The 20,643-nt window shown below is 42.4% G+C and overlaps 1 protein-coding gene across 3 annotated transcripts in view; it reads left to right on the top strand.

Annotated features, from left to right (window-relative positions):
• The window catches only part of CABIN1 (calcineurin binding protein 1), a 107,166-nt gene that overhangs the window by 60,030 nt on the left and 26,493 nt on the right, over nucleotides 1–20,643 (top strand). For all 3 annotated transcript variants that reach the window (XM_056504113.1, XM_056504114.1, XM_056504112.1), the window contains exons 31-32: nucleotides 17,498–17,661; nucleotides 19,612–19,708. In XM_056504113.1, the coding sequence (XP_056360088.1) occupies nucleotides 17,498–17,661; nucleotides 19,612–19,708 (261 nt within the window). The remainder of the gene's footprint in view (nucleotides 1–17,497; nucleotides 17,662–19,611; nucleotides 19,709–20,643) is intronic.

The following is a 20,643-nucleotide window of genomic DNA, read 5'->3' as shown; positions in this document are numbered from 1 at the left end:
CTTTCTTTCCAATATTTAAATTGTATGAGCAAATAAGCAATATTTTGTATAGCTTGTAAACAGAACACTAAGCTATAAAAGTATTAGAAACTGACTGAAATTTAAATTAACAGCAGTGAACATGTTCCAGCTGGAGGGAATCTTGGTCAGGAAGCAGACTTGGGTTCTCAGCATTGCTAGAATTTCAAGTGAAGAATTTTACCAACAAACCCAGTGTTGATTGTTTTGGAGATCATCACTGTCTTGATGTGGAATTTCAGAATAGTCAGTTGCTGACATTCATAAATATCAACTCCTGTGCCATAAAAGTTATTATTCCAAGTTGTGCCCCTTGTCACTGTACCCAGGCACTTAGAAAGAAAAAGGATTTGAATTAGGGAAGAAAAGAGGAGGCATAGAGACAGGACTTATCTGCCTTACACATTTCCTGCCCAGGATTTAGATAATCAGTCAATGTGACCCTGCTGACAAAGTATGGGAGAAATCATTTTAAGCAGCAGGGTGGGTTTGTGCCCTGTGCATTAGGAGTCAGTGAGTACTGCTCTCTTGCAGAAATCCTTGCTGGAAGGCACAGCCAGTGTTTTCTGGGCTGAGCATCACAGTGACAGGGTAGGCAGGTAGAGCATTCCCATGTAGGCCTATTTTCTGGGTTATTTTGTCACTGTCTTCTCAATATGTCACTTCTCTCCCTTCAAAATCTGACAAGTCTCTGCATGCTTTTTGTGACTAATTGAGGCAGAATAAAACTTCCTGCCTCTGTACGTTCTTGAATCGATAAGGTAAAGCAAAGCAAAGTGTCTTTCTTCCTGCACACTTCTGTCTGAGAGCTGTCTCCAGTGGCAGACTGGAGCTGACAAAATGAAAGGCCCACCAGGAGATGAATCTGAATCTGAAGTCTTTTAAGTATGTGGGCAGCAAGGTGAAGACAGGGAGATGATGAATTGCAGATTTCTGTTCCAAGTCTCCTTTCAGCTTCGTTTATTCCTATTGCTACCTTTTGACATCCTCCTCTCCCATTTTTCCATTTGCACTTGTTCTTTATTCTTCCTTTTGCCCTTTTGAGAACCACAGTTGGAATGTCATGTGTAGACAAATCATTTGATATGATTTTACATTTGTTTGTCTCTAAACAGACAGCATATGGTCCATCTAAAATTCCTAGAATAATAGCTTTATCTGTAGAAATTGCTGTTCTTGAGTAAGTTTTTCAGGTATAAAATTACAGCAAATTCAGTTCCAGCACTGATGGAGAAGAGTCCTGGAAAATACTTGTATGAGACCACAAAGTCTGCCACTCTGGATTAGACAGGGGTTTCTAGGCAAATATTTTAATCTGGTAGCTGTTGTTACCTGACTGCAAGATTGAAAATACCTAAGTTAAAGGACAGAAGTACTGCTGCTGGAGGAATGACACTTTCTAGTTCCTGTAGGACTTGCACTGAACTGGAAACTTCAGATAACTCTTATCTCTACAAGGAAGAAAGAAGTAATCTATAAGTGAAAACAATGTCCTACTTCCTTAAAAACAAGAGGTGAAATCTACCTCTGCTAAGTGGAAATAGAGTTCATGCTAGGATTTACAGTGCAGTTCCTTCAAACTGGAAAAAAAACTATTTGAAAATGGAACAGAATTTCAAATGACCTTTACAAATTCTTATGCTGTGTATGCAAGGAAAGCTGGCACTCTTATCTCAACAGTGCAGAGAGGCCTGCAACCTTTCTGAACATTCATTATTCACCCTAGAACATTTCATGGAGAGATCCCAGTGTGCAGAAGTGTAAAATCATTTCCATCTGGCTCCTAGGTGTTGTGGCACATGCTGGAGCTCACTTACCATAGCTGGCTGAGGTGTTCATCAGACTTTTTCTGATTGTTGATTTGATTGATCTGAAAATTTTTAAACAAAAAATTTCAAATGAGGCTGGAAACAGGAAACATGGAGTGCAATACAAACTTGTCAGTTTTAATGGTCTGGAATAGTGCTTTGCACTCCTCCTTTCCCATAACTGAAGGATAAGTATAGGACATGCTCTTTGAGGATTACCAGTTGCACCTAGGATGGTTGTGTTCCTTTCTCAGAGATGGTTTGCTGAGCTGAAACTATTCATTCTGAGTATTTATTTTTAAAAGGACAAATGTTAGGTCATCTTGTTGACTCTGGGCATGTTTCAAGTTCCCTGTAATTGCTCTGTCAGTCTTTTTCCCATCCATCCTTCCTTGCCAAATGCATAAAGCCCACATTGTTTTGTTCCTATATCACCTAAATTAAGCTTAAAAAGCAGTAGCTGTTAGCTGTTTCTACAGCCCTCATTTGCACAGTGTCTCCAACTTATAAAACAAGAAAGTAGTGTATCATCTTTTACCCTTAAGCAGCTAGAAGACTTAAATATTGTGTCCCAAGTACTGCTCTGTATAAAAGTAATGAGTGAAAAGGCCCTTGATTTTAGGTGATGTTGAGTCTGCACCAAGAACCTGGTGGGATGGTGCCAGCCATCCTCTGCAGGAGCCTGGAGCAGCTTCCAGGGATGTCTGGGTGCCTGTGAATCACTCAAGGACATTTCTGACACGAGCACCAAAGGTTTAGTCCCTTTCTATGAGCACCAGCTAGTTTCATCACTTGTTTTTCACAACCCTCCTGAATTTGCAGAATGTGAAAATCCTGTGGTGTGTTGTTGGTTCCCACAGGTACAGGGGATGCCACTTACCCTTCATGAGCAGATGTATTTTTTGCCTTAGGTAACTAATTTGGAGTTATTTTGCTCAGTAGCACTCTAAGTTGTGTACACCTGCACATGCAAGTATTGCAAAATTCCTTCTGCTTGTGATGGTTCAGACATGACTAATGTATGCTGTAGGAGTCTGCAATGCAAACATGGGAAATACCATGGTGATTAATGGAAATGCCAGTCAGAGAGACAAAAAGTTGATAAGAAACCTTTGGAATTGGACAGAATCAAAGATAATACACGGTGAAAAACATATCCTTTTATACTTTAAAGATAAAGAGACAATTTCAAATTAGTGAAGAGCAACAGTGTACTTAACTCCAGGCACAGCAACTATTTAATTTGCATTAAAAGAGACAATACACAGGAAAAAGCCCCAGTGTAATAGGGGAGATAGGAGCTCTACTGTGAATAAAGGAGCAGATGAAAAAGGGCAGGTCAGAAAAAAGCCTATTTGCATGAATGCACAGAAAGTAAGTATTCAATTCAGTTCTGTATTTAACATGTAAATCTGTGTTATGCAGTCAAAAGAGTAAAGGTTAATGGATTTTTGAAGTGGTAGTGTAAAAATTGTGTTTTTAATCAATATTGAATTTGTTATTGCTTTGGTGGAAAGATGTGAGAGGCAATGAAGACATGGGTTATTTTAGAGAGTGGCAATGCCCATAGTAAAATCTGAGCTTTAAAACAAGGATCAGTCTCTCTTACAGTTTAAGTGGAGACATAGACAGGGTATTGTTGATTTATATAATTTTATAAAAGGTAAATAGGGTAGTTGAATTATTCTTTAGCTGTTTTTTCAAGATGCTGTGAAGCATAGAAGTATATATATGATGTATGCAAATAAGTAGGAAGTGGCAAGGTGTATAGGGCTTTCAGTGTGAGAACCCTTGAATTGCTGTGCTAAGAAAATAGGAACATGAAGAAAAGATGAGTAAAAAGTGGCTAAAATGATGGGAAAGGAAGATGATGTTAGCACCTGATTTCTACCTAGCGTGGAGACTCTCAAGCAAGGTATTAAACCTGTGGTGTTAGTCAACAGGATGGATTTTGAGCACTTCAGAATAATCCTAGTAAGTGGGAAAGGGAAGAAAACAAACCAAAGCAAGTCCCTGCAATGCTTGGAAAGGCAAGGAAGAGGTCAAAGCAATTGCCCTGCTTGTAAAGTGAGAGAAAGGAGCAAGTGAAGATAAAATGTTTAAACCTCTGAGATGAAGGTAATCTGGAGCAGAGCCTGGATCAGTGGCTGGGAAAAGAAGATGAGTTTAGCTGTGCTGAGCTGAGATTGAGGAACATGTATCAGTGAGTTTGTGAGGCAGGATTACATGGACTGAGGTTGGCACACATTTTGGGTCTCTTAATGGGGGATTGACCGACATCATCAAAAGCAGGGAGAGGGAAGTCCGGGGGAAAGGAAAAGGAGCAATCGTTTGTTTTTCCCTTCGAATAGTTTGAGAAAGGCAGAAGGATGTAACGAAAGAAGTGGCACAGGGCTGGTGCGAGAGCGGTGCCAGCAGCACCCCCGGTCCCGCCGGAGCCGGGAAGGGCGGTGTGGCAGCGGCAGCGCGGGGATGGTGCCCGGGGCCGTGCGGGGCAGGGCTGATCCGTGCGGGGCAGGGCTGTGCAGTGCTGTGCGGGGGCAGTGCTGATCCATGCGGGGCAGTGCCCTGCGTGGGCCGTGCCGTGCGGGGCCCGTGCTGATCCGTGCGGGGGCCGTGCCGATCCGTGCGGGGGCGGCCCCGCTCCCGGCCATGGCGGCAGCTGCGGTGGGGAGGCGGCCGGTGCTGGGCTCGGCTCCGCTCCGAGCATCCCGGCGGGCCCCGCCGCCTCGGCGCTGCGGGCACAGCAGCGAGCCGGCCGCGCCGGCGGAAAATAGGTCACGGACGGGCCTTGGGTGGCGGCGAGGTGAAGGGCGGTGGAGCGGCACCGGCGGGGTTAAACTGGGTCAGGGAATATTTCGGGAAGGTTTGGCGGACAGGTGGGAGCAGATAACTGGTTTTTATTAATGCTCGCGAAGCGACAGCGGCAGCTGTTCGCTGCGCTGCCCTAAGCGGGATGGCTGCGAGCCAGGCTCGGCGATAACCGGCACCGACTTGTCAGGCACGGCCGGCCCCGGCCCGCAGCCTCCCGGCGGCGAGGACGGAGGGAGAAATAAAATAAATAACTATCCGCGGCGGCAGGAAATCCGAGGTATGCGGCTTCCAGGGCTCGGGCAACTCCGGTGCGAGAGGAAGTGTGAGCGGGCGGGGGCGGTCAGGTGGGGGCGCGGGGGCGGCGCGGGGGCGGCGGCTCCGGCTCGGCGGCCGCCGGGAACTCCGGCGGAGCAGCCCGCGCCTCGGGGATGGTGAGTGCGGGGGGCGGCTCGGGAACTTCCCCCGCGCCGGGGGCCGGGCTGCGGCTGCTGCTGCCCCGCGGGGAGCCGCGGGCTCCGGGGACAGATGCGGTGCTGGAGGAAGTTGGGTCCCTGTGCCCGCAGCGGCACAAACAGCTGCCGGCTCCTCTGCGCTGTAGGGCGTTCCTCGGCGCGCCGTGCTTTTGCCCTTTCCCATTGCCCGCGGGTGCTCAAAGCCTCCCGAGCAGCTGGCCGCGATCTGCGGGGAATCCCTTCTCCGCTGCTGGGCGGGCTGCGGGCTCATCCCGGCTCCGAGCTGGAGGGAGGGAGATGAGATCTGATGACATTTGCCGTCGTGGTTGGGAAATACTTATTTCATTAGTTCGGTTCGCCTGCGGTTAGAGGCTGAACAGAGCTGCTTTGCTGCGCAGGAAAATCCTAAGGGCGATGGGAAACGGAGGAGTCGAGAGAAGTTTGGAAGGGGGGACGCAAGGGTGAGGGATTTTTGTTTGATTCGGTCTGTATTGTTGGGGATTTCTCCTTCCTCCACTCCCTGGGTGGGATGAATTACTTAGCACCCTCGTTTTCAATCCAGCCCTGAAGCTTGCGAGGGGCGGCTTTGGTGTCTCGAGGAATGCAGGGTGCACAGAGCAGCCAGCTGTGCTCTCTGCTGAGCGCTCCTGCTCTGCTGCCAGAGCCGGGCGCGCACGGGAGATTCCCCCGCTTAACGGTGACCTAACAGGAAAGCCTGTTTGTTGTTCAGTGTCTATTTTGCATGAGCTACTATGCTGTAACAGTTGCTGCTTCATTCAGCTGAAGGGAGAGAGAGAGAGGATAAGAGGATTCCAATTTAATTAGCAGTTTGTTAAAACCAGTCAGCTTTGTCTGGTCACATGTTTATAATTTTAGAACGTATGTCTTAATTGCAGTAAATTCTGGTGGTGTGCATAAAGCAAGTGCCACATGCTGTTTGCGGCATTGGCTGTGGCAGCTCCACGTTTCTATTTCTTAAATTTACTGCAGCCTCTCTTTATTTGTGCAATGGCAGATTTCTGAGTGTGCTGGGGGCATTTTGCATGAAGCAGGTCTAGGAATTAAAGCATATGCTGTAGGGGTTTTTATTACCCAGGGAGCTGCAAGTTGTGTCCTTTCTATTGGAGCATATTCAGGTTGACATCTTGAATACCCAGGTACTGCTTTCAGTAATAGGACTGTTGTGTGTTTTTAGCCTCTTTATTGGAGTCTGAAACATTCAAAATGTTGGAGCCTTCCTAACTCCTCCTCCCCCTCAATAATTACTCTGGCTGTTCTCAAATAATTTCTCTCTCACAGTATTGCTGAAATCAAGCACCAGCAGACTGTACCCTGTCTTCTGAGCTGAGAGCTGAGACACTGCTGTGCCTTGTGTTAGATTGAGTTATGTACTACTGCTGCTGGTTGAACATTGAAGCTCCCCTGTGTATACTGTGATTTATGTTACTGTAAATAGGGTAATTAAATTATTACTTCCCTGCAATGTCTTGTTCCTCTGGTGTTACCAAAGATCAGTCAACTTTAGTCAGGGTGTTAGGCAGGCTGCTGGCTAAATGTTTACTTGAATTAGGCATTTCCACTAACTCTTACAACTGGTAAAGAACTGCTTTTGTTTTTCTAAGGAAGTCCTGGCAATGTCGGAAAGCAAGATAGCATAAGGTGTTAACACACATATATATCCTCCCCCACAAAAAAAAGGGTTAAATACATGAGCAATAGAGTTACTGAAATTCTTTTTTGTTGCATGAATTCCTATATCAGAGGAGAAAAATAACTTGAGATTAGCTGTGGGGTGCATAACAGAAAGAGATTTTTTTACCTTTTATAGCCGTCAGGATTCCTTCAGGGCTTCCACTTACTGGACAGAGAAGGGAAGTGCTCTGTGGATCATGCTGTAGTGGGGGGAGAAGAGATAATGAAATTAATTACTTGTCAGCTCCTAATCTCTTAATTTGAGGCTCTTAATTGTTGAGGATGAAATGTGCAAACTCATGTAGAGCTTTAGTTTTTGGAGAGGAATATGTCTTCTCCAAGGCTTTACCCACTGCATATGTCTTTTTCTGGTTCGTAGCCTCTATTATGGGATATTTGCTTCTTACTACCTATTTCAAATAAGCTGCTTCCTGCCCTCAACTTCAGCTGACAAACCCTCTGAAATCCAGGATGTGTATTTCTGTCATTCCTAAACCACTATGAAACCTCAGAGTTGGGACCTCCAAATATGAATTAAGTCATGTGTTTACAAACACATGTCTTTCTAGAACTGGCATTAGAAAAAGGAGCAGGGAACCCTAGTCAGATCTTACAGGATTCTGGTTTGAAAGGCTTTTCTGCTAGCTCCTGCTGTCACTTAACCTCTGTCAGAACCCTAGAGGAGTTTTTATTCCCTTCAGCTTTCCCTTGCTTTTTTCTTCTCAACATTGACAAAAGATTCAAGTATTTCTCTGTGCTTCCAGATTGTGTGCACATACCAAAATACCAGCCTGTCATGGAACATGCCATTCTTGTCACTTTCCAAAAGTGTTTTCCAATAGTGAACAGTTCAGTATATTTTTTAGTACTATTCCTGGTATATTGCATTTTATATTTCACCCTGGTTGGTAGTGCTTGTTTATATTTGTGCTGTTAAAAGTACTGACAGTTCTTCGTTAAATTCCAATATGCAGGTCTCTCAATTTTTATAAATAACTTTACACTCTATTCAGTGAGATTTACTAGCTTTTTTCATAATCTTGATTTGTTCCTAAATAAGCTGCAAAACCCCCTGCCTAGATGTGTTTTGAAGTCTGTGGCTTATAAACTACTGAACATGAATGTAAGGTCAGAGTAGCTTGAAAGAAAATTGCCAGTAGCCAACCAGAGCAGTTGTTACGTGTGGGTTTGTCACTTCCCAGTAATGACCTGGCCCTTTTCTCACCCAGTTTCAGTATGTACAGTACACAAATATGATTTTGTGTTGTGTCACCTTAACCTTACCTCACTTTTTCTTATTTACCAGGGTCAGTTGAGAGAAATGTCCCTACCCAACAGGTCACTGAGGAAAAATGTATTCTTTAAAAAGTCCCTGAGTGACCTCCAAAGTTAGGTGATGTGGCTGCATGGTCCCTCATAGTACTCTGAAGTGGTTGTCTGAAAGATGCATCTTAGCCAGCAGGCATTTTAAGGAGAATGTTTTGGGTAATTCTTATGAAGATGTAATTTTTTATCAAGATGAAATTAAAGTGAAGTCTCTTCTCTGCCAGTTTAAAGGATTATCACTTGATTGTATTTTATGAGCTGCTATCTGATGCTGCTGTAGAGGGTTTTCTGTTTTCAAAAATTGTGATGGAAATTAGTAGCAAGCATTCTCTGGACCTTTTGATTTATGTTTCTTCAGGCTCAAAGATCTCAGCAGGATCTCCTAATGCCATGTATTCCACTGATTTGGTACTGACAAGAAAGAGCTCTGAGTGCTTGATCAGTATTATTTTCTGAAATGATAGCATTTTCCTCTGAGCTGCTGATCTAACCCTCTAGCTTTTGATACTTTCTGAGACTTTGAGTCTAACACAGTGATATAGATGTAAAATGTAAAGGTGGATATGTCACTTTTTCTAAGCATTTTATGAACATGCTGAAGTATTTTGCAAACACTGGGGTTTTATAGACTCTCATCTTGATATTTTACTCTGTGTGTCATTATGTAGAGGAGAGTAAAAGCTGAAAGTCTGTGCTGTCAGTGCAGGGATGCTGGGTGTCAGCTGTTGGGTAGGAGTGGGCAGTTAAGCATTTTGTTTGTTGAAATGCAAGCAATGTAGGATTGAAGACCAGTTTGTGTTGGCATAAAAACTGGAATATTTTGGTAAAATAACTTTTTAGCACTCTGACAGCCTAGTTTAAAATACTCAAAAGCAGTGGGTCTTTATGTACTGGATAATCAGTAATATACATCTAAAACTTGGTATTTAAGTAGGTGAAAATCTATTTCTTCAAATCCTTCAAGCCTGAAGGATTTCAGGCTGAAATAGTATAAAGTGACATCCTGTACAAGGAGGAGAGACCCTTACTGCAGTGTTACAGCATGAAGGATCTGAACAGCTCTTCATGTTAATTCAGAATGTTAATTCTACATTAACAGTGTGCTGAATCTCAACAATTAGCAGAGCACTTAATGTTATGAAGTTCTTGTCCTCCTTTCCTTTCTAGAGCTGTGTATACTGCACTGGAAGATGGAGCTTTGCTGTGCTGTGCTGCCCATGCAGTCTTTTAAGGCAGGATAACCTTAGCAATGCTCTGTGCCACATTCACTATTTTTGGGTGTTACAAGGCATAGTCAGAAATTATAGCTGATAGTTCTGTGTTCTGAAGCAGTTTTCAATTTTCTTGAAATTAGGCTGAGGTATAATCTAGAATTGTAGAATCACAGAATAGTTTGGGTTGTAAGAGACCTTTAAAGGTCACCCAGTCCAAATCTCCTGCAAGGAACAGGGACATCTTCAACCAGATGAGGCTGTTCCAAGCTCTGTACAATCTGTCCATGAATGTTTCCAGAGGTGGGGCATCCACCACTGCTCTGGGCAGTCTGTGCCAGTGTTTTGACACCCTCACTGTGAAATGAGTTTTTCGTTATACCTCATCTAGACCAACCCTTCTTTAATTTAAACCACAGGCCCTGCTGAAATGTGTGTCCCCATTTTTCTTATAGGCCCCCTTTAAGTATTGAAAGCTGTCTGTGTTCTCTCCAGCCCTCTGATCATCTTTGTGGCCTCCTCTGGGCCCACTGCAGTGGGTCCATGGCTTTGCTGTGCTGAGGACACAGTACTCCAGCTGGGATCCCCAGGTAACCTTCCTTCCACCAAATAATACCAGTCACAGTGCCTGTGCACTGCTGGCTGTTTCCTTTGTAACCCTGGGGGTATTGGGACAGTCACTGTACAGACACAAGTGTTGGGGTCTGGGTGAAAAAAAATCTCATAATCCTTAAACTTGCCCTTACCTGGGAGCCAACAGCTTCTCCAGCTCTGTGTTAACCCCAATTCTCTGGTACCTCCTTTGGTTTGCCTTGGCTTGCCACTGACAGAGCCCAGCACCACCTTGCAAAGTTTCTGGCTGTCACTTATGTCCCTTAACATTTGTCACCTTTTATGACTTGGCCCTCATCCTTTGCATTGAAAGGAAATATTAATTTCTAGCTTGTAATTCATTTCATCCTGATGTGGAGCCTGTAATAGCTCAGGTGAGCCACATCCCCTAAATGCCTTTTTCTCTCTGTGAAATGTTTCTAAGTGGTACCATTAAATAATGTGTCTGTATCAGAGATGTGTGGGGTTAGATTAAACTATTGCCACATGTTGTGAAAAAAATGAGAGTTTGTTTATGTCTTAGGGGGCTGATGCAGAAGGCTGCCCCCTCCCAGGCTGCTGGATGGACTGTACCAAACTGTACCTTGTTTCTTTAACTTTGAGTACCATTTGCATCTGGTGCCAGGCAGATGTAGATGATACTTGTAGCAGATCCACAGAAAAGTCCTAAGCAGGAAAATCCTCTTAATACAAGGAAAGGCTGTCTGCTAGGTGAAACCAGAACCCCTGTCACTGTCTAGATGTGCCCTGCTAGCCATTTGTTTTGGTGGTATAGAAATCTTCCTACCTGGAAATCTGGCCCCAGAAAATGACTAAAGAAATTCAAAATTCTGATAAAGGATTTTCCCATCAAAGTTCTCATATTCTTTCATTAGATTTCTGCATCAAATTATTGGTGTGTTAGAAGATTCAGAAGCAGTCTGTGTTCTCTGGATTTCTGTGCTTTATATAATCCCAAAGAAAAATTCCAAACTGTTTCAGACAGGGACATGACATAAAACCAAAATGCACCTCAAGAAAGGGTACTGAAGGCAGTACAGAGTACTGAAGGGTAACAAAGGCAGAATCTGAAACTCCAGCATGGGTGAGGAGACTCTCCTCAGTCATTTCTGTTGAGTAGATGGAAGTGCCCAAGTCTCTGCTCTTCTGCATCCCTTTGGCAAGCTTGAATTGTCTGCAGGACATGGTAAATGAAACTTAATTGCTGGTAATTTAATTCCTAACCAATCCCTTTTTTTCTCTCTCTTAAAATACAGTTGGTAAAAAGGAGCAAGTTATAAAGGAAAGATGCTAAATCTACTTAAGTAATTTGTTCCAAAGTCTTGTTTATCAGTAACTGACCTTCCAGCTTGAGAAGTTGTCCAGCTGTCCAAAAGGGAACCTTTGTTAATGTTGGCAACAGAAAAAAAGAGGGAAAAAAATAAAAAAATCAGTGTTCCACAGCTTTGTCTTCAAACCCACTTTTGCTTTAGCACCCCAGATTTGCAGGTTAGAGGAATGAGGCACTGAGCAAGAGGGAATTCTTAGAGTACCCTGGAGAAAGATTCTGCCCTGGCACTGTTGGTGTTAAGCTGGAAAAGCAGTGCAGAGGATGATGCATTATGCACACTGCTCCTGTGTTTGCTGGATTTTCGTGTGGGTGATGTCTGTGTGAGGCACACTGTGCACAGCTCTGGAGGGAATGCAGCTGTGCTATTGCTTGAGCAGGACTGCACCTTAAAACAGGTTTTAAGAAACTGCTCTGTTGCTTCTCCTTGCTTTCTTTGTCTTTCTGTCATAGCCATGCAGTAGAATGGTTTCTTTATTTCCTTTTCTAACAGCTAGTTAGCTGTTTCCCTTTAAAAAAAAAAAAGTGATGTGCCTCTCTGTTGACATGGTTGTGAAATCACATGGTACATGGGAACCATCTGAGTACAAACTCCTCAAGCTCCTGACCGGGTGAACATAAACCTCCAGATTCTGCCTGGCAAATGGCCAAACCCAAAGCTCTGCAAAGGCTGCAGGCCTCAGTTTCTGTTTCATTAATTCCACCTGAACTTGTAACTCATCTTCTTAACAAGGCATTTCTGCTTTTATGTAATTGTTTATGCAGCAAGGAAATCTTTCCCTTTCCCTGCCTCCTGTGTGGATGTCCCTGACTCATACTCACAGTCTCCCTGAGCTTGGGTGTTCTTTTCATAGGGTTAAAACCAATTTAAAGCCAAGTCAACTGTAAAATGATTATTCTGGAAATTGAAAAGTCTGAAATGTAAGACCCTGCAAATACACAGTATTTTGAAGAGAGAAATAAGAGGTGAAAATTGTCCATTATGTTTCCTTATCAGCATATGATGATTGATTGGAACATGTGGAGCACTTCCATTTGTCAATATTTTTTCATGCTGCTGTCTTGCTGAAATAAAGTTACAGAATTCCACAGTTCTTCCCAAATGCATGTATGGTGTTTGTTCATTTCCAAGTGTGTGTGTATTTAAAAGATAAGAAAGTAAGGCACTGACAATATTTGCCTTGTAGACTAGGAATTGTAATCCTGCTTGTTCTTGATTTATTGAAAGGAGGTTGCAGCAGTTTTATCTTTATTTCTGTTTCCTTTTCCAGGCTGATTAAATGTAATTTATGTATTATCATACTTTTTTAATATATTTTGTTACTATGTAATGACTATAGTCTGAAAAAGTTGGTAAGATTTTCCTGAAATCAGCTAAGTTACAGTAAGCAAGGGTTGCTCAATGGCACAGGCCCCTGCAGATAATAGTTTTAATACTCTGAATATAGCAGCTTTCCTTTCTTAATACTTTTGTGCCCACTTGCATTCCTGTTCACAGAGGCAGAATTGTTCCATTACAGGCTGAATAGCAGTGTGGATGAAATGAGGAATTGAGGAAGAAAAAGAAAAGAATTATCTGTAGAAAAGAAGAAAAGTCAAAATCAGGTGGCAGAGTAAAATAATAAGAGATATAGGATCATGTTAAGATTGGATGAGGAAAAGTAGTTTAGTAATTGGCTAAATGGGGGAGGGGGCAGTGGTTTTAATGGTTGTGCTCAGAGGTAGCAGGAAGCTGAGTCAGGCAAAGACACACTCCTAGCTGAGCACTAAATAAAGCAATGCTTACAGAGCAGACTGGGGGTATTCAGGGGTCTCTGCTGGACCTTCCTGACTTCAGATAGAGAGCTCTCAAACCCTGTGTGTTGGATCTGTTCAGCTTGAACCATGTTCCTTTCCTCTGCAGGCACCCAGAGCAAGACATTAAAATGATATAAGTAACTATGAAGACAGGACATGAGTAAAACTGGTAGGATTTCAGTATGTTGTGCTTAACCCTATATAAAAGCAGAGACTTTAGAAAGTTTAGGAAAGTGGGAGCTTTCTAGGGATTGTACAGCTGTGCTTAGTTAAACTTCATGATTTTGAAATACCACGTAGGTTGTTGCATTATTAATTGGTGCCTTCCCTGAACCACTTAATTAGTTTGCTTGCTAGTTCTGTCATACTTTCTAGCAATTGTAAAATAATATTTAAATTATTTTCACTGAAGGCTCTTAGCAGGACATTACAGAGACTGACAAATGGTTTTGGTTTGGTCACTTGGAATCCAGTTTGTTGTATGTAGTGCAACTTGAACTTCCAGGACCCCGTGAAAAAAAAAAAAAAGGGATGAAAAAGAGGGAGTTAAGTAATGGAAATCTTTGTATTAGTGTGGGTTTTATGTGTTTGCTTGTTACATGTGAATTGGACCATCTGAAGCATGACTTGCATTTCTCCATTTCGTTGAGGAGTGAAGCCATGGAGCTCTGAGGGAGTAAAGTTTGATCTGTGCTTAGAAAATGGCTCACCCTGGAGCTGTGCCTGGCAGCAGAGCATCCCCAGGGAGCTTTGGGGTTTGCTGGGATGTCAGCCTCTCCTCCTCAGAGAGGCATTCCTAAGCCCCAGGGAATCCCCTCCCCTAAAGCTCTGGAGTAAGCAGCGTGGTGGAATAATAAGCACTTCCTTCCTTTCTATTTTCAGTGACTGAACTAGAAAGTGCCACAGTGCTGCAGCTCTGCTCCCAGCACCATCCTCTGCTGCTCACCCTCCTCCCCAGCCTGCACTTCTGCCAGGGCAGGCAGAGCAGCAGTTCCAGGCTGAAAAAGAATTGTAGAAGTGTCACCAGGATTGTGGTAGACTGGTTTCATTATTCAGTTTTATATTTAATGCAATGTTCAGTATTAAGTTCTCTGCTGCTCACTCTCCTCCCCAGCCTGCACTTCTGCCAGGGCAGGCAGAGCAGCAGTTCCAGGCTGAAAAAGAATTGTAGAAGTGTCACCAGGATTGTGGTAGACTGGTTTCATTATTCAGTTTTATATTTAATGCAATGTTCAGTATTAAGTTCTCTGCAGGGTTTCACTGATCCCAGATTTATTTTTTCCTAGCAGTGTGTGGCAGGCTTCCCCCGCCCCCACTCTTGCAGCATGTTTGTTTTGCCAGGAAGGCATGGAGAGCAGCCTGATGTTTTGGATCTTGAGAGGCATTTTGGAGTCGTTGGAAGTGTCTCACTCCTTCCTCTGGTTTGGTGTAAACAGCTCTGCTGGCTGTGGCAGCAGGGAGGAGAGCTCTGAGCAGTGGGAATGGTGGCCAGCAAACACGAGCTGGATGTCAAATCCTTTCGGTGGCCAGAGCTGGAGACATTTTGTCAGGTACCCTGAGAGGCCATAACCAGCAACAAAATCCTTCAAAGAGCTGGGAATTGTTGTCACAAGGATCTGCGTTCTTCTGTGAGTGTATTTTCAAGAGAGGTACTGCTAACCAATCTCCATTTTCAAGTGACCATGTAAAAACTTTAATTTTAGTCAAACAAAATAATATTTCCTTGTCCTCTCCCCAGTTATAGTTTTACAAACTTTGCATTTGTGTATTTCTTAAGTTATGTTTAAAATAATAAAAGCCTAACACTGAACTTCTTAAAAAAAGTTGCAGCATATGATCTGAATTTAGAAGTATTCTTCCTGGAGTTTGTTGATATTTAGGAAGGAAAAATGCATACCTGATGGGCTTTAAACTTCTCCTTGGGAGAGATTTAAACAAGACATTCTTTAGATTCTGACTGAAATCGCAGTGTTAAAAGCTCCATGAAATAAACTGTGATAAACTCACTTTACCATCAATGTTTTGCATATTGCTTAATAAAATCACTGATGGAATGAAGATTGCTCTGGTGGCAGGTTTCTTTCTGCTTTTGGCTCGAGGCTGCCTGTGGAACAGGCAGGTGTGTAACATTGGACCCCTGTCTGTTGCTGTTTTGCATTTATAAAGCTGCAAGTCAACACATGAAAACTTGGTGGCTTTCCTTTTAAAATCAGTCCTATTTTTGTAATTGCAGTAGTAAACTTGGGATCTCCAAATGTGAGTTTTAATTTAACCTCTTCTAATGTGCCCTGTTGTAGAAGACAGCAGCATTCTCCAAATGCTTTGTTTCTATCTGAGGGACTTTTTCTGGATGCAGTTTGTATATTCTGTTGTTGAAAGTAGTTCTAATACATTGTTGTGTTTTCCAGGGTAGCATTAAAATGTATACATGGGATATGTGAGAAGGAGCTGCAAAATTATTTCCAGCTTCTTCCAGATACAGTATCTGATCCAAGTGATCCTCCTGATTCAAATGAAGGATGAGATAATGCTGAAAAAGACCAGGAACCTACCTACACATTGGCAGTGCTCCACTCCTACAGTGTGCTGGAGTTGACCATAAATTGTTTTGTGTAGTTAAATTGGCTAAGTAGGTTGTTGCAATGTGGTGCCATTATGAGGCATTCACTTGTTTTGGGATTTGGCAGAAACCCAGTTTACATACGTGCAGAGAAGCAAAAAATAGCAGCTCCAGAATGTGTGTTTCATCTGTAGGCTGCAAGGAGAGCCATTGTATGGTTTGGGCAAAGAAAAAGCATCTCTATTTAAATAGAATATGTGCTGGTTTACAGAAGTGTCACCTGCAGGATCTGTGTGTGCCTGGAGCTGATGAGCTCCCTGGACAGGTCCACCAGGCCACAGGGGGTGTTTGTGGACATTGGGTGCTGGGAATGGCAGGAAGCCATGGCTGTGCCTGGGGCTTGGTCATGGTGCAGTTCTAGGAACATTCTGGAAAAGGGAAGCTACAAAAAAGAGTTTGAAAGAAAGCTTCAGGGAGCAAAGAGGAAGAACAGCTTTATTGTGATCACTAGGGAGTAAGAGTGGAGGGCATGAGGCAAAGGAAGAGCAAGAAAATTTGGCAGATTAGTCTGTGCATTATATGTAGTTGAAGTCACTGTTTTCCATGTAAAAGCACTGGTATTAAACCACTGATATTTCTGTGTTGTTTCTTCCTAAATTCCTATGCAACTTATGGAATGGAACTGGAGATTTTCTGCAGACATGCAAGGAAAGGGTCCATTTTACACAGGGGATTATGGAGCTGCTTTTCTGGTCAAATGTCATTTATGATTGCAGTAATAATTTTCTTTGCTTCTGCTTTGTATTAAGTTCTGAAGAGTGTTGATCACACTGAAAGTAAGGCTAAACAAATGGAAGCATGACCTTTAAACAAAGATCAAGGAGTAAATATTTGTATATCCTGCTCTCTGAACAGGTTTGGAAAGTCAAACTCTTTCTCAGTCAGGTACTTGCCACAAAATTGTTTACATGATCAGGGGATTTTCATCTTAGAAAGCTGCTGCAGGAAAAGCTTCAGAACTGAATAAAGCACGAGGGGAGGGTTTGCACTGATGCAGCAGCAGTTTTTGTGGATGATCACAGTATAAGTCCCATCCTAACATGTGAGCATGGTAGTACGTGCAGTTCTCTTTTCACGTGTGGTGCTGACAGCATCCACAATAAACACCTCTGAAAACAATCTCATTAGCTGTATTAGGCATGGCAAAATCTGAGCTGACTAACCCTGATTCAATTATATTTGCTGTCAGTCTCCAGCCTTGCTCCCCAAAGATTCCCTTGTCCCAGAAATTTAATTAGAAGGATGTATGGCCAAGTATTTGAGCCTGCCACTGGAAAATGGATTCTGCTGAGGAATCTGACGCTTCCTATTGGTCTGGTTTGTCCACAGTGAACACTGATGATATCAAGGCACTAACCAAGTTCCTAAGATGTTTAGTAACAGATTATTTGAAGATAGAAACATGCTGTGACTGCATATTAAGAGCTTTCAGGCCAGGATAACTTACTTCAAGTTACTCCTTGTTTTTTATGCTTAGTTGAGCTTTGACTTAGTAAGGCATGTTCATTGACATTGAAGGGAAATGCACAGTATAATTTGGGCTTTGCCTGCTTTTTCCCAGAGCAGTTCAGAAGCATATTTTGAATGTGTGCTGTGGCTTCTGTGAGCCTTCCTCTTTTGCTCCTGGCAGGAATCCGTTGACTTCAAATCCAGGTCTAAATCCATATCTCGCTGTCTGGGGACCGCAGCTTTTGTCCATCCATTATTCCTCTGGCCCTCAGTGAAACTCAACATGCTGCAGAATCTGACTCATATTTTCATGGTTCTGTCCTCTCCAGTTGGATCCCTCTTTCAAGGTTTCCCTTTTCCTGTCTCTGCAGGGAATCTGGCGCATCCCCGTGGATGAGATCGACCGCCCGGGCAGTTTTGCGTCTCATATGAACCGCTCCATCGTGCTGCTGCTGAACGTGCTGTCCCAGCTGAAGGACTACAACACCTTGCTCAAAGTCTCATCTATGCTGCAGAGAACCCCTGATCAGGGAAAGTATGATAGATTTATTTTAAGCCCTTACTTTGGAAAGCTTCGAGTGTATTTTGTTCGCTGTATGACTATTTTATTTAAAGCTGCTCTTTGTTTAGGAAAAAAAAGTCTTTAGGCAGATTCCCTTGGGGATATAGTGGAATGATGGCTAATTTTTCTCAGGATTGTGATTCTATAGTGTAGCCTGGAGTTTCTCTGCCTTCTAAGGCTGATCAGGCTTACAGAGGTGCTGTGTCACGTGAGGGATTCTCTGGAGGAGCAGAGCTGTGACTTGTGTAAGAGCTGAGCCCAGTGCAGGAGGTCATGGCCCAGCATCCTGCCTTCCTGTAATCCCTGATGGCCTGAACAATGGTTATGTGCCTCTTGGCAGCTGATGCTATTTAAAAAGCTTATCCTGTTCAGAGGTGATCTAATTTTAATTGCATTAACCTTATTTAAGAAAAAAGAAGCTATTAGTGTGAGCTATATATGGACTCGTATCAATGGGGAGACCAAAATAAACATCCAAGGAAAATATTGAAGCAACTGAGGTAAAATTCTGCTAGGTTGTCCTGTGGGAAATGTTGAAATTGGTTTCTGGCAAATGCTTAAGAAATGAAATTTGAATGATTGATGGCAAAAAGTTGGAGGCATTGAAGGTTTCTTCACGTGTTTTTGAGTGTGGGTGCATGTGAATTTGTATGGATTGTAGTGTCTGGGAATATGTCACCACTTGTTCAGCAAACTTCAAGCCAAAAATACTTGGACTTTTAACATATCAGCAAAACTGGACCATAGAAGGTTTCAATTCTGTCCTAAGCAAACCCATAGCTGTACTAAAAATATGATGCTATTTGTAAGTCTAGACTGAATTCAAAAAACAAATAATGTGACATGTTGGATCAGCCAGTGCCAGCCTTGGTGAGCTGCAATTGTTAGAGGAACTCAGAAATGCAGATATTCTGGGTGTGTCTGGTATATGCCTGGAACAAGCCTATTTTTAAAAATAGAGAGGTTTTAGTTATTACTGAACTAATGAGGAGTCATATGTTTATCATTTGCTTTCCAGGCAAAAGATAACAAAATTACCAATTTAACCTAAAATCATAGATGAGATACGTGTATTTAAAATGCTGGCCTTTTGACTGAAATAGTACTCTTCAGAGTTATTTACTTGATTTCTAGGCTTCTCATTAAAAACAACTAATTCTGAAATAGAAATTGAGTTTTCCATTAAACTTAATTAGGTGGGATTGACAGCTGGAAGTGTTTTGCTTGAAAGCAGACTAAAACATTGTGTCCAAATACACTGAAATTACAGTGCTCTAGTAAATTAAATGAAGCTATGGAGTGAATGTTCTACACATACAGTATTATTTTTTTAATACTGACTAGAGAAAAAAGGTAGTAGCACACACATGTTTTAGCTCTTAAAATCCTAGGTCCAAAGGCAACTGATATGATCAAAGAGAGAGGATTTGCTGATGTCCTTAATCTCACATGCACGCTTTATCCAGAACATGAAAATCACCTGAGAGTTCAGCAGAGTGTTGTATAACCATGATACTCTTTTTCAAAAAAAGGATTGAATAAAAAATTGGTATTTGAGAGGCACAGAAGGCTTGATACAAGAAAACTGTATTTCTTGTTGCCTGGCTGGCTCTGGGTTTGGTTGCTTGGTGCCTTCCCGTTTCTCCCCTTCCCTCTGTTTGTAGACAGAGCTGTCTTCTGCTTCCTTTGTGTCACCTCTGATGTTTGTGGGGGGAGGAGAAGTGGAGGGAAGCAGAGCTAAAGTGTTATATCCCCAAATTGTTACATTTCACTATGCACCTGTAGGTGTTTTCTTTGTTTCTTATGTTTGAAAGTTGGTGTGTTGGCTTTTTCTTGTTTTTCTTTCGATATCCTGCTTCTTGTTTTTGGAGTGCTGCAGCTTTTGGCAGCTGACTTCATTTCTGCTCTCTTGCTGTGGCACAGGAAGTACCTGCGTGATGCAGATCGCCAGGTCCTGGCCCAGCAAGCCTTTGTGCTCACAGTGAAGGTGCTGGAGGACACCCTCAACGATCTCACACAGGTGAGCACAGTGCACTTCATGCCTGTCACGTAGGAATTTGGTTTTGCAGTGTTCAGTTCACTCCTTAGATGTCCTGAGATTGAAGGGCTGCATTTATAAGCACTTACTTCTAATACCTTTTGTTTATATGCCACTACACAGACAATTTTCTTCCAGCATTGTTGCTTTTTGATTTTGAAATTCAGTAACAAATACAGTTTTTGAAAATGGATTGCAGTAAGTTTGGTTTGACTGTCCCTTAAATTTCAAATAATGGCAGATACATGTAGTGTACAAGAGCTCCATTTTCAGGTGGGGTCTATAGGAAATTTCCTTTTAAAATGAATAAGATTCCTCTTGCAAAACAAACCCAGACAGCTTGATGTTACCTGCCTAGACACTTTTCACTTCTAGTCCTTGACAGCACCACAATCATTATTACATATAATTATAATCTAGATTTAGTTTTTAAAAGTCATTTGAAGTTAATCAGTTTCCAGGTTAAGGGATCTGGATATTGGAGCTTTACTTGGTAAATGCATTTGAGGAAGAGCTTGTTCCTGAGGGTTTTCTAAGTTAACAGACTACAGGTTTAACAAATTAAATGAAAACATATTCAAAAACACTGGATGAAACTACATGAAATAGTTTCTTCATGAATCTGGACCTAAGAGTTGTATCATTATCAGTTTTTAAAAGAAGAGATGATGTACTGAGGTTTTCTGCCTTTGGAACACTGCCAAAGAAAAGGTACAAAAAGTAAAATACTATAGCAGGGTTTTCCTGCTTCTTGATCTATTAACAAGAAGGTTATGTAAGAACAATGAAAGGAAAGATTCTTAAACTTGAGCTTGATCTGCAGCTGCCAAAAGAAACAGGTTTGGTTTTGATTTCAATATGTTAGAAGAAAAATTTGTGCAATTGAAACCTTGGATTTCGTTTAGTTGGATCCCTTA

The sequence above is a fragment of the Oenanthe melanoleuca genome, chromosome 15 (assembly GCF_029582105.1).
Source record: "Oenanthe melanoleuca isolate GR-GAL-2019-014 chromosome 15, OMel1.0, whole genome shotgun sequence".
Classification (NCBI taxonomy): domain Eukaryota; kingdom Metazoa; phylum Chordata; class Aves; order Passeriformes; family Muscicapidae; genus Oenanthe; species Oenanthe melanoleuca.
The sequence above is the reverse complement of the archived record's forward strand: the minus strand, read 5'-3'. Positions and strand labels throughout refer to the sequence as shown.